Source organism: Nanorana parkeri, unplaced genomic scaffold (genome assembly GCF_000935625.1).
Source record: "Nanorana parkeri isolate BGI_ZX_2015 unplaced genomic scaffold, ASM93562v1 scaffold512, whole genome shotgun sequence".
Taxonomy (NCBI): Eukaryota; Metazoa; Chordata; class Amphibia; order Anura; family Dicroglossidae; genus Nanorana; species Nanorana parkeri.
In genome coordinates this window covers 933,510-947,296 of record NW_017306780.1, presented here as the reverse complement: position 1 = coordinate 947,296, position 13,787 = coordinate 933,510, and the positions used below count along the sequence as shown (strand labels likewise).

Below are 13,787 nucleotides of genomic sequence, written 5' to 3'. Positions count from 1 at the left end.
CAAGCCGTCCGTGGATGGTTTCGCTTACAGCAATTAACAGGAACAGCAACAATTATTTCTGCATGTAATCTTTATAAATGGCATTGCAGAAATTAGAACATTCCATGTTGCCATTTTAAAACGTACGGCAGTACATAGGCGGTTAGGTAAACTGACAATCTATGCACCAGAAATTAAATTTTAGTGTTATTATAAATGGTGCAAATCACCGAATAAAGTTTTCAACAGCAATACTAGTTGTTTTAAAACTATCCCATGTCAAATATTTTTTTTTTGCCATTGTGTTATATTCATGAATCAATTGATCTTTCTTTACCAACAAACGATCTTTCCTTACCACCTGATAATTCCACCCCATAATTTAATCAGAGACTTGACAAACGTTAAATTATTTTTTTTTGCTTCAACATTTGATTTTGGAATGAATGGAGTTTCCTGAACGAAAACCACATTCACTGTTAGAATTGCATTTGTTCGAGAACATTTTTCCATCCTGCTCCTACGTTTTGTTTTTTTTGTCACTATGGCTGAAATTGATGATCTATTTGACCTCATTAACTATTAGAAAATTAAATAAAAGATCCTTCATACGAATGTTCTTTCAAAAATCTACTAGTGTATTGCCACCTTTAAACCAAACTGCAGCCAAAAGTTTTTAGTTTTGGATATTAAGGAAGAGTACATACCTGTAGTTATGTCATAGCTAGCTATCTGTAACTCCAATCAGACAAGAACTGAGGGAAAATCTCCCCATTAGGGACAAAACCATGAATGAAACATGACAGAGGGTATATCCTTCCCCCACTATGGCCAAAACATCGAAAAAAAGATTTAGCTGGAGTTGGGTTTAAATCTGTACAATAGAACCGCAATGACAAATATTTTATACATATTGACTGAACCATTGCCCAAACTTTGTTCATTGCTGCAATGCCATGCTAAAAGAACAGAATTATTACACTAAAGAGTTGCTTATACTGCTTCATGATTTACCAAAAAATAGAGAAAAAAAATTAAAAAACAGGTAGGTAGTGAGTACTAAAGGTGCCCTGCCACCATGTCATAACCTGAGTCAAAGCATAACTGTGGTGACTGTATAATATAGACGCTTTCACAGAGTGTTAGTAACAGTCATATGACATAGATATATACATACACACATTTATATACAAATCCACAAAGGTGGCTACACCGTAGCATAATGTCAGTGTGCACCAATGTTGCCAATACTGGTTAAAGCCACCTCAGTCCAGCCTTCAATTGTATGCTGAAATCGCCGGGTATTTCTTTTCCACGACAGCCGAGAATGGCGGGCACAATTCAGATTTCTAGCCATTAAGCTGTGATAATTCAAAATGGCTTCTTTTCTGAGAACAAAAACACATTTTTTTTGAACATTAGAATTTCGGAAAAGGCTTGTACAAAATGTTTCTTCCAATGACCTGAAATAAAATCAGAACTTCAGTCTTAATTTTTATGTTAAAGTTCCATGTTTTTTTTATGTTAAAGTTCCATGCTAATTAAAACAACACTTACAACCCTGCATAATAGCAAAAAAGAACAGAGGTTTTCAAAGCAAAGTTAATAGAAGAGGTTTAGACAATTAAGCACCAGCAATACAAATCTAAAAACATGATATACTCTGTTTGATGGGCTCAAACACACATGATTTCCTGGAGACAACTCCTCATTTGGGAGATGGCACCAATATTTAAGACTTTTCCACTGTGAGTATATTTATTTTAGGACTTGGGAAAATGCAATGCTTTCAGCCTTAGCACCCTGAATGAATGCCAGAGCTCCTAAGCCCTATACTAAGGGATGCTACAACAAAGCTCCTGTGTTGTGCCCCATAACACCGTGCTCTAGGGGGGGGGGTCATTTTCACAGAGCATTTCATATAAGCAGGGCTTTATTAAAAAAAATGCTGCTTAGAAAGCTGCATATGCACATATGACCACATAGTAGCTAGTGAGACTATATAACATTATTGTTAGATACAGTGCAAACAGCAATGATTACCAGCAGCCTTTGGCAACCAATACGTACTCAGCTTTTAGCAGCACGCTTAGCATGTGCCAGGGAAAACCATTTTTAAAGAATTGGTTGAAGCTGCAGAGAAGCATTAAAAGAACCCCAACTGTAAACGGCAAAGAAATGTTGACTCAGAATATAGTTTAGCTCCTGGCCGGCTGTTTTTTTACTACGGCCGGCCCGGAGGCAGTTAAGTAAACACAAAGACTGAAGAGAAAAAACATGGTTCTTTAACATACAGTCCCGTAAAACCAGTACAGCCTTCAAATGGCTGTGGCCTTGCTCAGGTAAAAGGCTTAAAGCACTGCTCAGGTAAAAGACTTAAAGCACTACTGGTATCAATGGTGTCACTAGCACCTGGTAAATGAGCTATCACATTGGCTTACAAAATTCCTGCCACCACACAGGGCTTCATTTCTTCTCCATCTACTTCTGGTCTTCCATGATTATACTAACTTGTGTCATATTCTTGCTCATGAAAACATCAGGGCTTCTGCCACCAACCACTGTTGGTGGTATGGAACTGTGCTACATGCACCTTTGACCAGTAAAATAAGGGTTGCGTTTGTTGCTTGCTAGTACTGAAAAAAACAGGCATTAGCGGGCAGGCCCATCTGTACAAAGTCGCCCCGAGACGCAAGCCTACATGTCCCGTCTCTGTCATAACATTTTAAACCCCCTTAAAATGAGAATGGGTTCATTAGGCAATATTTGTTTAATATTTAATTGCATAGTTTAGTTAAAAAAATCCACATAACTCAACCCCCGAAAAAAAGGATAATCCAAAAGACAGAAGACATAATACTGGAAGAGTGCAATGCCAGTTTGTGTAAAGCAGAATGGAAACATCCCTGTGTGTTAGTATATCAATAGAGCCCATGCAAAGGTTTGTAGAATACACTGAAATAGTTCAGGAACGTTACCTGGTGATCAATATCTTCAGTTATCAATGAGAGAAACTGTCATGTCACTGATAATAGATGGAAGAATGATAAAAAGTCAGCAGAATTTATTTTTATTATTTTAGTTACCACGTATTCAATTCTGCTTTGTTTTATAAGATTTCAAATCACTTGTACATTTCAGGTATATCTAAGTTTACCTTGTTTTATAGGATTTATAGTAACTGGTGCATTTAAAGTAGATCAAAAGCCAAAACACTTTTTTTCATTTTGAATAGAGCAGGGACAGTTTAAAACCCTGGTCAGGATTTTTTTTTTGTTCTCTCTTCCACACAAGAGGATATGTGGCTGTAAAGCTTCTCATTCATCCAGGTCATGGTATATCTGTAAAAAATAAGTCAAGGCAACTGGACTTGCTGTATTTTTCTTGAAGATGTTTCACTGGTCATCTAACCAGCTTTCTCAATTCAGAAACTTTCTGAATTGAGAAAGCTGGTTAGATGACCAGTGAAACGTCTGTACGAAAAATACAGCAAGTCCAGTTGCCTTGATTTATTTTTTACAGATACACAAGAGGATAGTTGTCAGCGAATAAGGTGTTCCATTCATCAAAGATCTCCCCTTTAGTCCTGCTCCAATGACAATGCAAATTTTTTTATTTCCCATCAATTTCAGTGCCAGTGACAATGGTCACCAAGACAAACAGAAAGTTAATTTCTCTAGCAGGGACAGGCAGCAATAAAAACCTCACCACAGAACAAAAAAAGAAAAATAAATTTCCTGTAGAAAAAATTTAAAGAGCATGTAAACCCTTTTTCTCTAATTGCATTTAGGGCTGCAACTAATTATTATTTTCATAATTGATTAGTTGGCTGATTATTCAATCGATTAATTCGATAAAAAAAATGAAATACCATCCTTAATTTAAAATAAAATACACTAATGCAGTGTTACAAACAAAGTTTACTTCAGAATAAAACTGCACGCACAATTTTTTGCAATAGCAATGCACTGGAATGCACGGCATTGCAGTACTGTGCGTTCCAATGCAGGCGATCACACTGTGGGTGGGAGGCGCGTTTGGGGTTCCATTAAAATAATTTATTTTTCTCACCTTTCATAATTTAAAAAATACATAAATTGTATTGTAAGCACATAGTGCCTGAATACCTTCAGCCAGGGAATGACAGCTGTCAGTGACAAGATTCTGCAGACGACAGTTGAATGTAAATACAGCAGGTAGTGGGCTGGTGCAATAACCAACCCTGCTATTGGCCATTTCAAACTGCAATAGCAGGCTAGCTATCCCATGCAGTCAGCTGCTGATAGGGGCAAACGTTAAAGCTCTCTGTCACACCGTTAAAGCTCTCTGTCACACCCAAGGTGGAGTTCGGTAGATAAGGGTGCTGATGAGGCAAGGTCAGCACAATATCCTGTTGTCTAGCCATGGATCAGACATACAGGGCTGACATAGCGGCTTTCAATTTTAGTGCAGTGTTATCAGCACATTATGGGATACTGTGGTCAGGCTGTATCTTTGGCACGTTCACCAGGTATGTTTTAATAGAAATAGCGGTCCGGGAGAAAAATTATGCAAGTCACATCATTAAGTAACTTATGTATCAAACAACAAAAATAGATTTTTTTAAAAACAAAAAAAGCAGTTCCGTTTGTTTTTTTTCTGCTAAAATATCATATTAAATGGCTAATGCTTGTAGCTACCAAGTGCTTATATAAAGAAAAGAAAAGCTTATATATGCATCCCTAGAATGTAAAAGGGTTTAACAATATATAGTTTTGATTTATTATTGCACATGTAGTGCAGAATAGCAAATAAGCTAATTTAAGATTTAGGTGCAAAAGTTTATATATCATACTGTAAACAATGGAAGGAGGCACAATGGGTACAGGTGGAAGGCTATTTTCTCTAAAATGCAGAACATCTCTTTAGGAAGATGTATTATTGAAGGCCCTTATGTTTTCATTCTAACATGTATCTAGTATTAAACATTAAATGTAAATCTTCATGTTAGACTCTGGAAGCCTCCCTACACTCAGTATATCTGAATCATTTGCATTCTATCAGCTCATCTTTTAGTATAAGTTGCCCTTTAAAGTGGGCTAGCAGAAGCCAGACAAACTATTGTCTCTGGAGATTCGGGAGGTTAAAGCAGGTGCTGGCTTAAGTGGATGCCTCACACAGTCTTAGATAATGCCTTCCTGATATCAGATCTATACTTCAGGCAGTGGCAGACTCAGGGGGAACGAATCGGAGAAATAAATCCACTTTACCTTTCTTCCTTCAAGATGGCATCATCAAATACCCTGGAGAGGCGTTTTAGCTGCAGGATTCCTGCTGAGACGGTTTCTAGGTCTTTGTCGAATTTTCTGCAAAAAATATATTAATAAAGTTTTAAAAAACCATTGAAACAAGAAAGAGATTTCAATATTTAAAGTGAAAAGCATAAAAATTTCCTTTGGGTCTGACCACATGAGAGGTGTGATCTAATGCCATTTGTAATATATATCAATTGCAATAGTCTAGTGGTCTCATGGTCACCATGAAAGTTGGTTTGATGCAAGTAAAATTACATCTAACCACCGTCTAGCTGCAGTTAGTGTAGCCATAGAAGACTGTTAACCAACATAGTGGGCAGTTGTATGTGCTTACACAATATTTCCCAAATGCTTTATAAAAGCAGACCTAAGCTCAAACTACAACTATAGATACTTTCTCCACCTAACCACTATGTTAAAGTGACACTATACTCAGGAGTTAAATCTAAAAAATGCATTCAAGTACCTTAACTATGAACACAAATGTGTCTTATTTGTGTATCACTTAGCTGTAGATCCTCAAATCATCTCTGAATTGGTGCGGATACTGTCCTTCCTTCTGGAGGGTGGCTACTTTTGTTTCCCATATCCCCTGTGTGTGTTGTAAACTAGGCACTGTTTCAAACTTGCTCCCATGATGGATTACAATCTCATGTCCAGTTAGTTAATTTGTACTGAAATTATAGTCCATGACAGGAGCGAGTTTGGAGCGGTGGCTACTTTACAACACACACAGGGACCATGGGAACAAAAGTAGTCACCCTCCAGAACGAAGAACAGTGTCAGCATGAATTTAGAGATGATTTGAGGATCTACAGCGTGAGTGATACACAAATAAGATACCTTTTTGTTAATGGTTAAGGTACTTGGATAATTTTTAAGATTTAACTCCTGAGTTTAATGTCATTTTAAGCTAGTACAAACACTTCCAGGAATTGCAAAAACACTTGCCGTTCAAGGATCTTGCACCTTTCAATGCCTTTCAGCAGTTCAAAGCCCAAGTTGGGGTCATGGGTAGGATCTGTGTACAGGCAGAAGTAGACAACTAGGCACTCTAACTGCACACACATACCAGCCTCAGCTCAGAAGAAGTGAGAGCAGGGAATAGCTAGTTATATGTACCTACCATATCTAATGTAAATCAGGTCCTACGTAGCGGCATAGTGTCCTAATCTAATAATGTGTTTAATAAGTAATAGATCTTGTCTTATATGCCTGAACATCAGCTTTATTTAAATGGTGCCAACATGTTTTAAGCACTTGAACACACCTAAGAAAGACACCCAGCATGACAAATCAAGCTAAAAAAATAATAAAGCATAAATTATAAAATAATGCTGCTTCTGGAAATATATTAAAGGAAAATTATGGGGACAGTAAAATACGCTCATCCCCATAATTAGAGCCGACGTGTGACACTGAAGCTGTGACACGTTGGTTCTATTGATCGAGAACTGAGCTATCATATAACGCTGATCACTCAGTTACTGATCGTCTCCCTGCAGAGAGCGGTGACCCTCAATCACCTCTCCCCGCAGGGATTCCCTTTGTTCCTCCAGCGCTGACTGGAGCGATGGGCGGGGTAGGGGCGGGCACAGCTGGCTCGGACTCTAGAGGCAGCAGGGTGTATCCCGACAATATTGTCGGGATCCGTCCCGGCTGCAGTGGTGCTCTGTCAGAATATAGCAGGCAATAGCCTGTTATATGCTGAGTTTTGGGTCACAGGAGGACATTATTATATGTCCTCCTGTAACCCTAAAAAGAACTATGGCCCAAAAAAGTTGGGCCATAGTTCTCTTTTAAATAATGAATTGTGAATTTATTAGGCTTTAAAATCTATTTTTGTCTTTGGGATCCCTGGGGTGAAGGTCTGGTATTAGTTTGTAGAACACTTTACAACATTTTAAGTTATTGTTTACTCAAAGTTTTCCATTAAATTCCCCAATATTAATATCTTCAAATGTCTTAGATATATAATGAATTCTGGAAGGAGATATCATTAACGGGGGGAGGGGAGGATTAGATAAGTGGTTAATAAATGTGGTAACAAAATACTTTCCAGTCAAAAGTACACAATCTTAAGTGATCTGGTTTACTTGCACCAGTTTGCAATACATCTGAAAGTTAAAGAGAATCTGTGACAGGTTTTCTTGTTGGAAGAACCCCTCACCCACTTATACTCCCCCACCACTCTATTGCAGCACTTATATATCTGCTCCTTCCAGGTGTAGGAGTGATTTACCTCCTCACAGTATGCAGTGCTTGAGCCTAAGCAGTCAATCATCAGGCCCTGACTGACACTCTCACACACGAGGAAGGAAGAAATGAACCCCGTTTAAGCAGCAACATTTCGGAAATAAAGCTTACACAGTATTAGAACTATAAAAACTAAAATGGAAAATCTCTACAATGAGTGGCATAAATTTCACTGGTATGCACCCCTCTATTCCAGGCTGGTTAGCTACTCAAAACTTCAGTGTCCTATTGGTAAAAGCTCCAGAAAAAATTGAGAAATTTCAGGAGAGGTATTCCATCCACACTTGTAAAACATTTTAATACATAATCAAACTATTAATTTGTCACAAACCTTCTCCTGCTAACTGTTACAGGTGAGGCATATGGGCTCTTCAGGGAAGCAGCTCGAACAGACCTCCGCAGGGTAAGACCTTCATTTACAACCAAGCTAGAGAAGTTTCTCCACTGAGAGCTGCTTGCTCTTCTGCTAGAAGGAGAAATCCTCCTGGTGGACTTGGGTGTCACCCTCATATTTGGACTGGCTTCCTCTATCAGCCTGCGACATCTAGGAGTTCTGGGCGTTGAATATTTCTTATTACTTCTGGGAGTACGGATTTCTTTCTTTGAACCTTTAAATTGTTGTGGGGAAGCAAGTAAGTAATTACTTGACTTCTGTCCTGATTTCTTTATCTTCTGCAAAATGAAACAAATATATAAATTATAAGCTTCCACTAGCCATTTATTATTACACAGTAATTACAGCCAACCAACGTGGATTATCATGTAAAGCTACCTTAGGGTACCTATATACAAAAGGTAATGTTAACCAGGATTGTGGCCAGTTCATCAGTTTCCTAGAAACGATTATTTCATAAATATAAGTGACTCTCTACTGAGAAATATTTTACAAGATATAGATGTGATAAGTCCAGTATAGAAATGATACTTCCAGGTGTAGGAAGTGTGTAGTGTGTGTACTTGTCCTACTGATGTGGAAAAACGTATTGTTCATACAATGGAAAACTATCGACGATTCCATTACCATAGATCGCCTAGTAATAACCTCAGAAGTCACCCCAACTTCCCTAATGACAGTAAAAAGAAACCTGGTTGGTTTCTATTGTTTTACAACACTTTACAGGTCCGTATTGTTCCCTGGATGGCACGGAGTTTGGATAGTTTTGGATAAATTCTAGAAGTAACCCATTATTTCACATTGGTAGAAATGCTTCATTATGCAGTATAATGAGTTATATACTTTCAACTACTTTTTTCATACCAGTGAAGATTTTCTTTTTAGTTCTCATTGTATACACATATAAAGTTTCCAAGACGTATCCCATAATCCCACTGCTGAGCTTTGCTTGGCTGCCTTTGGTTCGGAGAGCAATTTGTACTGCTCTTTTTCTTTTTTTATGTGCCTGCTAAAGCATTGCTAGTCTGAACATCTTAAGGGATTATTTCCTCACACAGTCCTTTGTTGAAGAGACTTCAATATATACAACTGAATGAGGATATAACCGATACTATCAAATACCTGAAGGTTAAAAATAATGTGGTACAAGAAGAAAGAGAGGCCTTAAATTGTGGATTTCAAAATATTCAGTGGGTTTAGGGAGTTGCATTCAATATTTTTTCCAGCTACAAAAGAATCTGACAGTAAATATTATTAACAACTCTAAAAGAAGTCGAAGAAGCACGACAGTTCTTCCCTAATGGCCAAACTAAGATGACTTTTGCTTTGACCACAGAGCGTTAAGAAAACTTCCACATGAAAGTAGAACCTGAAACAAACCACATCTGGTCACAAATAAGAACGTAATTATAAGGAGGCTGTTGGAGCTAAAGTGAACAGAAACATGGATAATTATTGGATTGACTCTTAAAATAGACCTGAATGCAAAAAGTAAAGATTTGCTATCTTGTAGGAAACATCCCCCAAAATGGACCCTTTGCCTGGAATTGCTCCTGAGAAATAGTGGTGCACTTCTTGTACTCCTGTGCCATAAACCCCATAGCGGTGTATCTGTAGTGCGAGATCCTCTAAAGCCTTGGTTCTCAACGTGACTCAAAAGTGGGCCGCGACCCCGTGTTCAGTGGGTCACTGCATGCCTTCCACTTTTCTAGGTAAGAGGCTCCATAGCCTCCCCCAAGCGCAACACTGTCAGTTCTCACACAAAGCAGCCATTCAAAACATGCTGCCCAGTGCCGAATGTCAGCTTGAGGTGGGGTGGGATGGGGCTATGGCCGCAAGCCAGCTCCATCCATATGCACATTGCTTACAGCTCCCTCACGTGTCCTGCATAGGTGCCTGGACCTGAGTGACGGCACATTCTGGCTCCCGCCACCTCTACAGGGTGCGTAAGGGAGCTGTACAAGTAATGCACATATGGATGGAGCTCCATCACAGCATAGCAGCCCCCACTGGACCCCAGGCTGAGGATCCATTCCAGTTCTGGATAAGATAGGAATACTGGGCAGAGCTTACAAAAAGATTTAGGGGGAGTGTGTCTGAGTGTTTTTGAGGGCCTGTTCACACTATTACAGTGCGGTAATTAACACACTGTACCGCGCACCTACTGAGAATTCTGGTGTGGGAGGTGTGTTGCATTGCCATTCATTTGAATGGCACCCCAAATGCACCTCCCACCCACAGTTCAATCACCTGCACCAGAACGCGCGGTACTGCAATGCCGTGCATTCCAGTGCGGTGCGGCTTGGGTCATGACTCAATGACAAAGAACAATAGTGGGTCCTGAGGTTGAGAACCACTGCTCTAAAGCACCATGCTTCTGACTGGCTATTATCACACGATTTGATCATGTTTTTATTGCATTTAACCCCCGCTTCATTCATGTGATCTCCGTTTCCTCCACATCTTATGTTGCTTGATTATTCACCCAGTTATCAGATCACCAGTGGGTCAGCTCTGACATGAGGAAGCTCTGCCCCTCTACCTCTAAGATGTCCACCTTAACACAGTGCACAACAAGGCATGGTAAGTCAGCAAACAAAAAAAAACAAACATCAGCTGTATGGAGTCTACAGGCAATGCTTGTGACTAGTCCTTTGCCTTCTGCTTGGCTTTTTTCTGGGCAGCTTTCATAATGAAGGTCTTTTTTAAGGACTAATTAAAAGGAAAACTGTACTCATGGAGGCTGCCATTGATTACTTCTTCTGAAAATGCTAGTTGAAAAGCTGTTCTCCTGAACCAAGTGCTTCACAGTTTTATGAGGCACAGACCTGGAACAAGTTGTCAGATCAGCAATTTCGGCCTAATTTAACTCAGGGGTTGATAAATTGGTATGGAATTCAGCAGCCGGAAGGAATATTTTACTTTAGGAGCCAGCTTAATTTACAACTAGAGAAGACCTTAAAAAGGCGCCAGCTGTGATTTTTAAAGAGCATTGGCTACCCGGCTCCCGGGATTTGTCCAGCCCTGCTTTAATGTTTAACTCAGGCAGCGGACAGTTCTTAAAAACCCTCAGTACTGGGCTGGAGATACATGACTGGCTTAAAAGATTACAACACATTCACATGGATGTTGGATTAGATCATAAAATAGCTGTTCAAAGTACAACTTTTTTAGTTTTCAACATAGCGGAGGAAGGGATCTCTCCAGCAGGACTGCAAAAAAAAAGTTCTCAGTAAAATGGGAAAAAAGTTACAATGCATATTAGGTTGTTACAACTGTTTATGTCTTCCTGTCCAGGAAATCAGTTGAATTAATTTAAACCATGTAATACCTATTGATCTTATTATTAAAATATAATTTTTATTGAGATAAAAAGAAAACTGGTCACAAACAGTGGATGGGAGGAAAATATTTGTTCTACTATGGATAACCCCTACTAAGGTCTAGCTTTCTGAACAGAAGTTTTTCTCAATACTACCCATGGTTTGTGTGCAAGTCAAATGCATCTTTTTTTAACAAGGGGCAGCAGAGATGAATCTGAAAGCTTTAGAATTTTTAATTCACAAGCACTCTAAATGTGACAAGCATATTCTTGTTGTACTTGAGACAAGCAGCCAGACATCCTTATCTGTGCTCCAGTTTATAGCTCCTTCAGCTTTTGCAAGAGATATTGAAGGAGGAAAGATTTCTACAAAAAGGTTATCAAAATAACTGATGCATTCCATGAATACTTAACATTTTCCCACCCAGAGTCTTAGTGAGAGCAGTCTGTGCTGGGTTGCTGGGCGGAATGTTTCTTAAGCAATTATGGGAAGGGGAAATGATTTGCTACAGAGAATGTTAGATTTTAGATCACTGGTCCTGTACTAAGTCCTCTCAGCTACCTTTAAGACTCCTGTACATGGGCATTGGACTCAGAAGCAAGTCAGATACCGTTGTTTTGACTTCCTTCTGAAAAAGCTCAGTTTGCCTTTGTGTTGCTCAAGGAGTTTTGAATTTATGTTGACTTGTATGGAGATAAAAAGCAATTTAGACAAGAATAAAAGCCCACGTATATGAGCCCTTAAAAGTGACCATCTCATGCATGCAGCTTTCAAAATGCAAGGTAATTCTAATCATGCAAAGACTTGGAACTTCTGGGTAAATGTCAGACATTCATGCTCCCTCTCTCTCTCATACCATTCCACTGGCTCATCACTATGATGGGCTGCCACACTTGCCAACAGAAATGTGCAGGAAGTGGGAAGGCCAAGCTTTGCCTAATTAGTAGGTCCTGGCATTTTGGTACAGCGAAGGAACTGAAAGTTGTTGCAGGTACATGCATGCATTTTATATCTGTCAGCAGCTTTACTTTGATGTAGGGATGCAGCAAAATTTCCCCCAAAATTGGTCACTATACCAGAATGACTTGTAATGAACTTCTTCACTTCAGGTTTGAAGATAGTCTACTAGTTGGCATTTCTCTATTTGGCTTGTGAGTTGATAACATTTGGAAATGTCTGAATACTGAAAAATGGCCTGGCCAGGAAGGGGGTCTAAACACCTGGTCTTGAAGTGGTTAAATCCAGATGGGCTGTTTTCTCATTTAAAGAAATTGTTAACAATACATACATTTTTTGTAACCAAGTATTTATTGGGTTTTCAAAAATGAAACAATCAGCAGTTTACATAGTATTCACCGGCCACAATGGCAATATAATGAATTCCATAAATGTCAGTGCAAATACGATGTACAAATATCATTGCGGCATAAAGTAAAAATGAAAAAGGGGGAGGGGAAAGAAGGAAGGGAATCAGGGAAGGAGTCCATCGGTCGGTCTTCCTCGGTGAATAGTTTCGGGATTGTTCCACATATCCACAGGTCTCGACCAGTTGCTCCCGTATGTGGTCCCCCCTCAACTCATTTGACCATATCACAGGCGGCTGAGGGTATTGATATCTAGATCGGGGTGGTTATGTTTTAGCCAAGGTTCCCAGATGCTGAGAAATTTGGAATGTGTATCATTAAGTACACTCGACAACCGTTCATTTATAAGAATATTATCTAGTCTATGCGTAAACTCCCGGTAAAGGATAAATTGTTTTTTCCAGTGTCCCGCTAGGGTTAGTTTGGCAGTGATAAAAATTTGGTGTGCCAGTGCACGCTGGGATTTAGACAATTCGGGCACTGAAGCATGAAGCAGCGCCTGTGTCGGGTTTTTAGCGATGGTCCTATCAAATAGAGTCGAGAGTAGACGGAATATTCTGGTCCAAAACCGGGTTGCAAAGGGGCACGACCACCAAGTGTGGAACATGTCTCCTGGGGTCGAACATCCTCGGAAGCAATTTGTAGATGTAGATGGGTACATTCTACCTAGCCGAGTGGGGACTAGGTACCAACGAAACATTACTTTATAGGCAACCCCAGAGTTTGTCACGTTATTGGAGCACTTGGAAATGTTTACCCATACCGCCCTCCACTCCTCATCAGACCAGCGTAGATCCAGGTCTGCGGTCCATTGGCTAGCGTAGGAGTGAAAGTCGGTACGAGGCAAAGAGTTCAGAATAGTATATAGGATTGACACCTGTCTAGGTCCTCCAGGTGCATAGAGGCAGATGTGCTCGAAGGTGGTAATTGGGTTATTTAAGTGTCTGCGCGCTTGCATAGTGGATACCCAGTGTTGGAGCTGAATAAACCTAAACAGTTCTGCATCAGGGATCTGTTTGTGCGTTTTAAGGTACGACCAGGTGAGTAGGCTAGAGGAACAATAAAAATCGTACAGTCTCGTGAAGCCATTATTGGTCCACCACTTAAACAGAGTCGGGTTGTCAAATGCTGGGATAAATAATGGTTGGGAAGTTATGGGCAGAAGAGGTAGAGTTGG

General features: G+C 39.7%; 1 protein-coding gene across 2 annotated transcripts in view; it reads right to left on the bottom strand.

Moving 5' to 3' along the window:
• Positions 1-1,138: 1,138 nt before the first annotated feature.
• FAM64A (family with sequence similarity 64 member A) overlaps positions 1,139-13,787 on the bottom strand; it is a 17,463-nt gene continuing 4,814 nt past the window's right edge. Inside the window, exons 2-5 of one of the 2 annotated variants that reach the window (XM_018561273.1) lie at positions 7,861-8,201; positions 5,229-5,324; positions 2,958-3,004; positions 1,303-1,367 (exon numbers count right to left, since the gene is read on the bottom strand). In XM_018561273.1, coding sequence (XP_018416775.1) covers positions 2,974-3,004; positions 5,229-5,324; positions 7,861-8,201 — 468 coding nt within the window. In that variant the 3' untranslated portion in view covers positions 1,303-1,367; positions 2,958-2,973. Of the gene's footprint in view, positions 1,368-2,957; positions 3,005-5,228; positions 5,325-7,860; positions 8,202-13,787 lie in introns of both variants that reach the window. The other variant, XM_018561274.1, reaches the window with a different exon arrangement.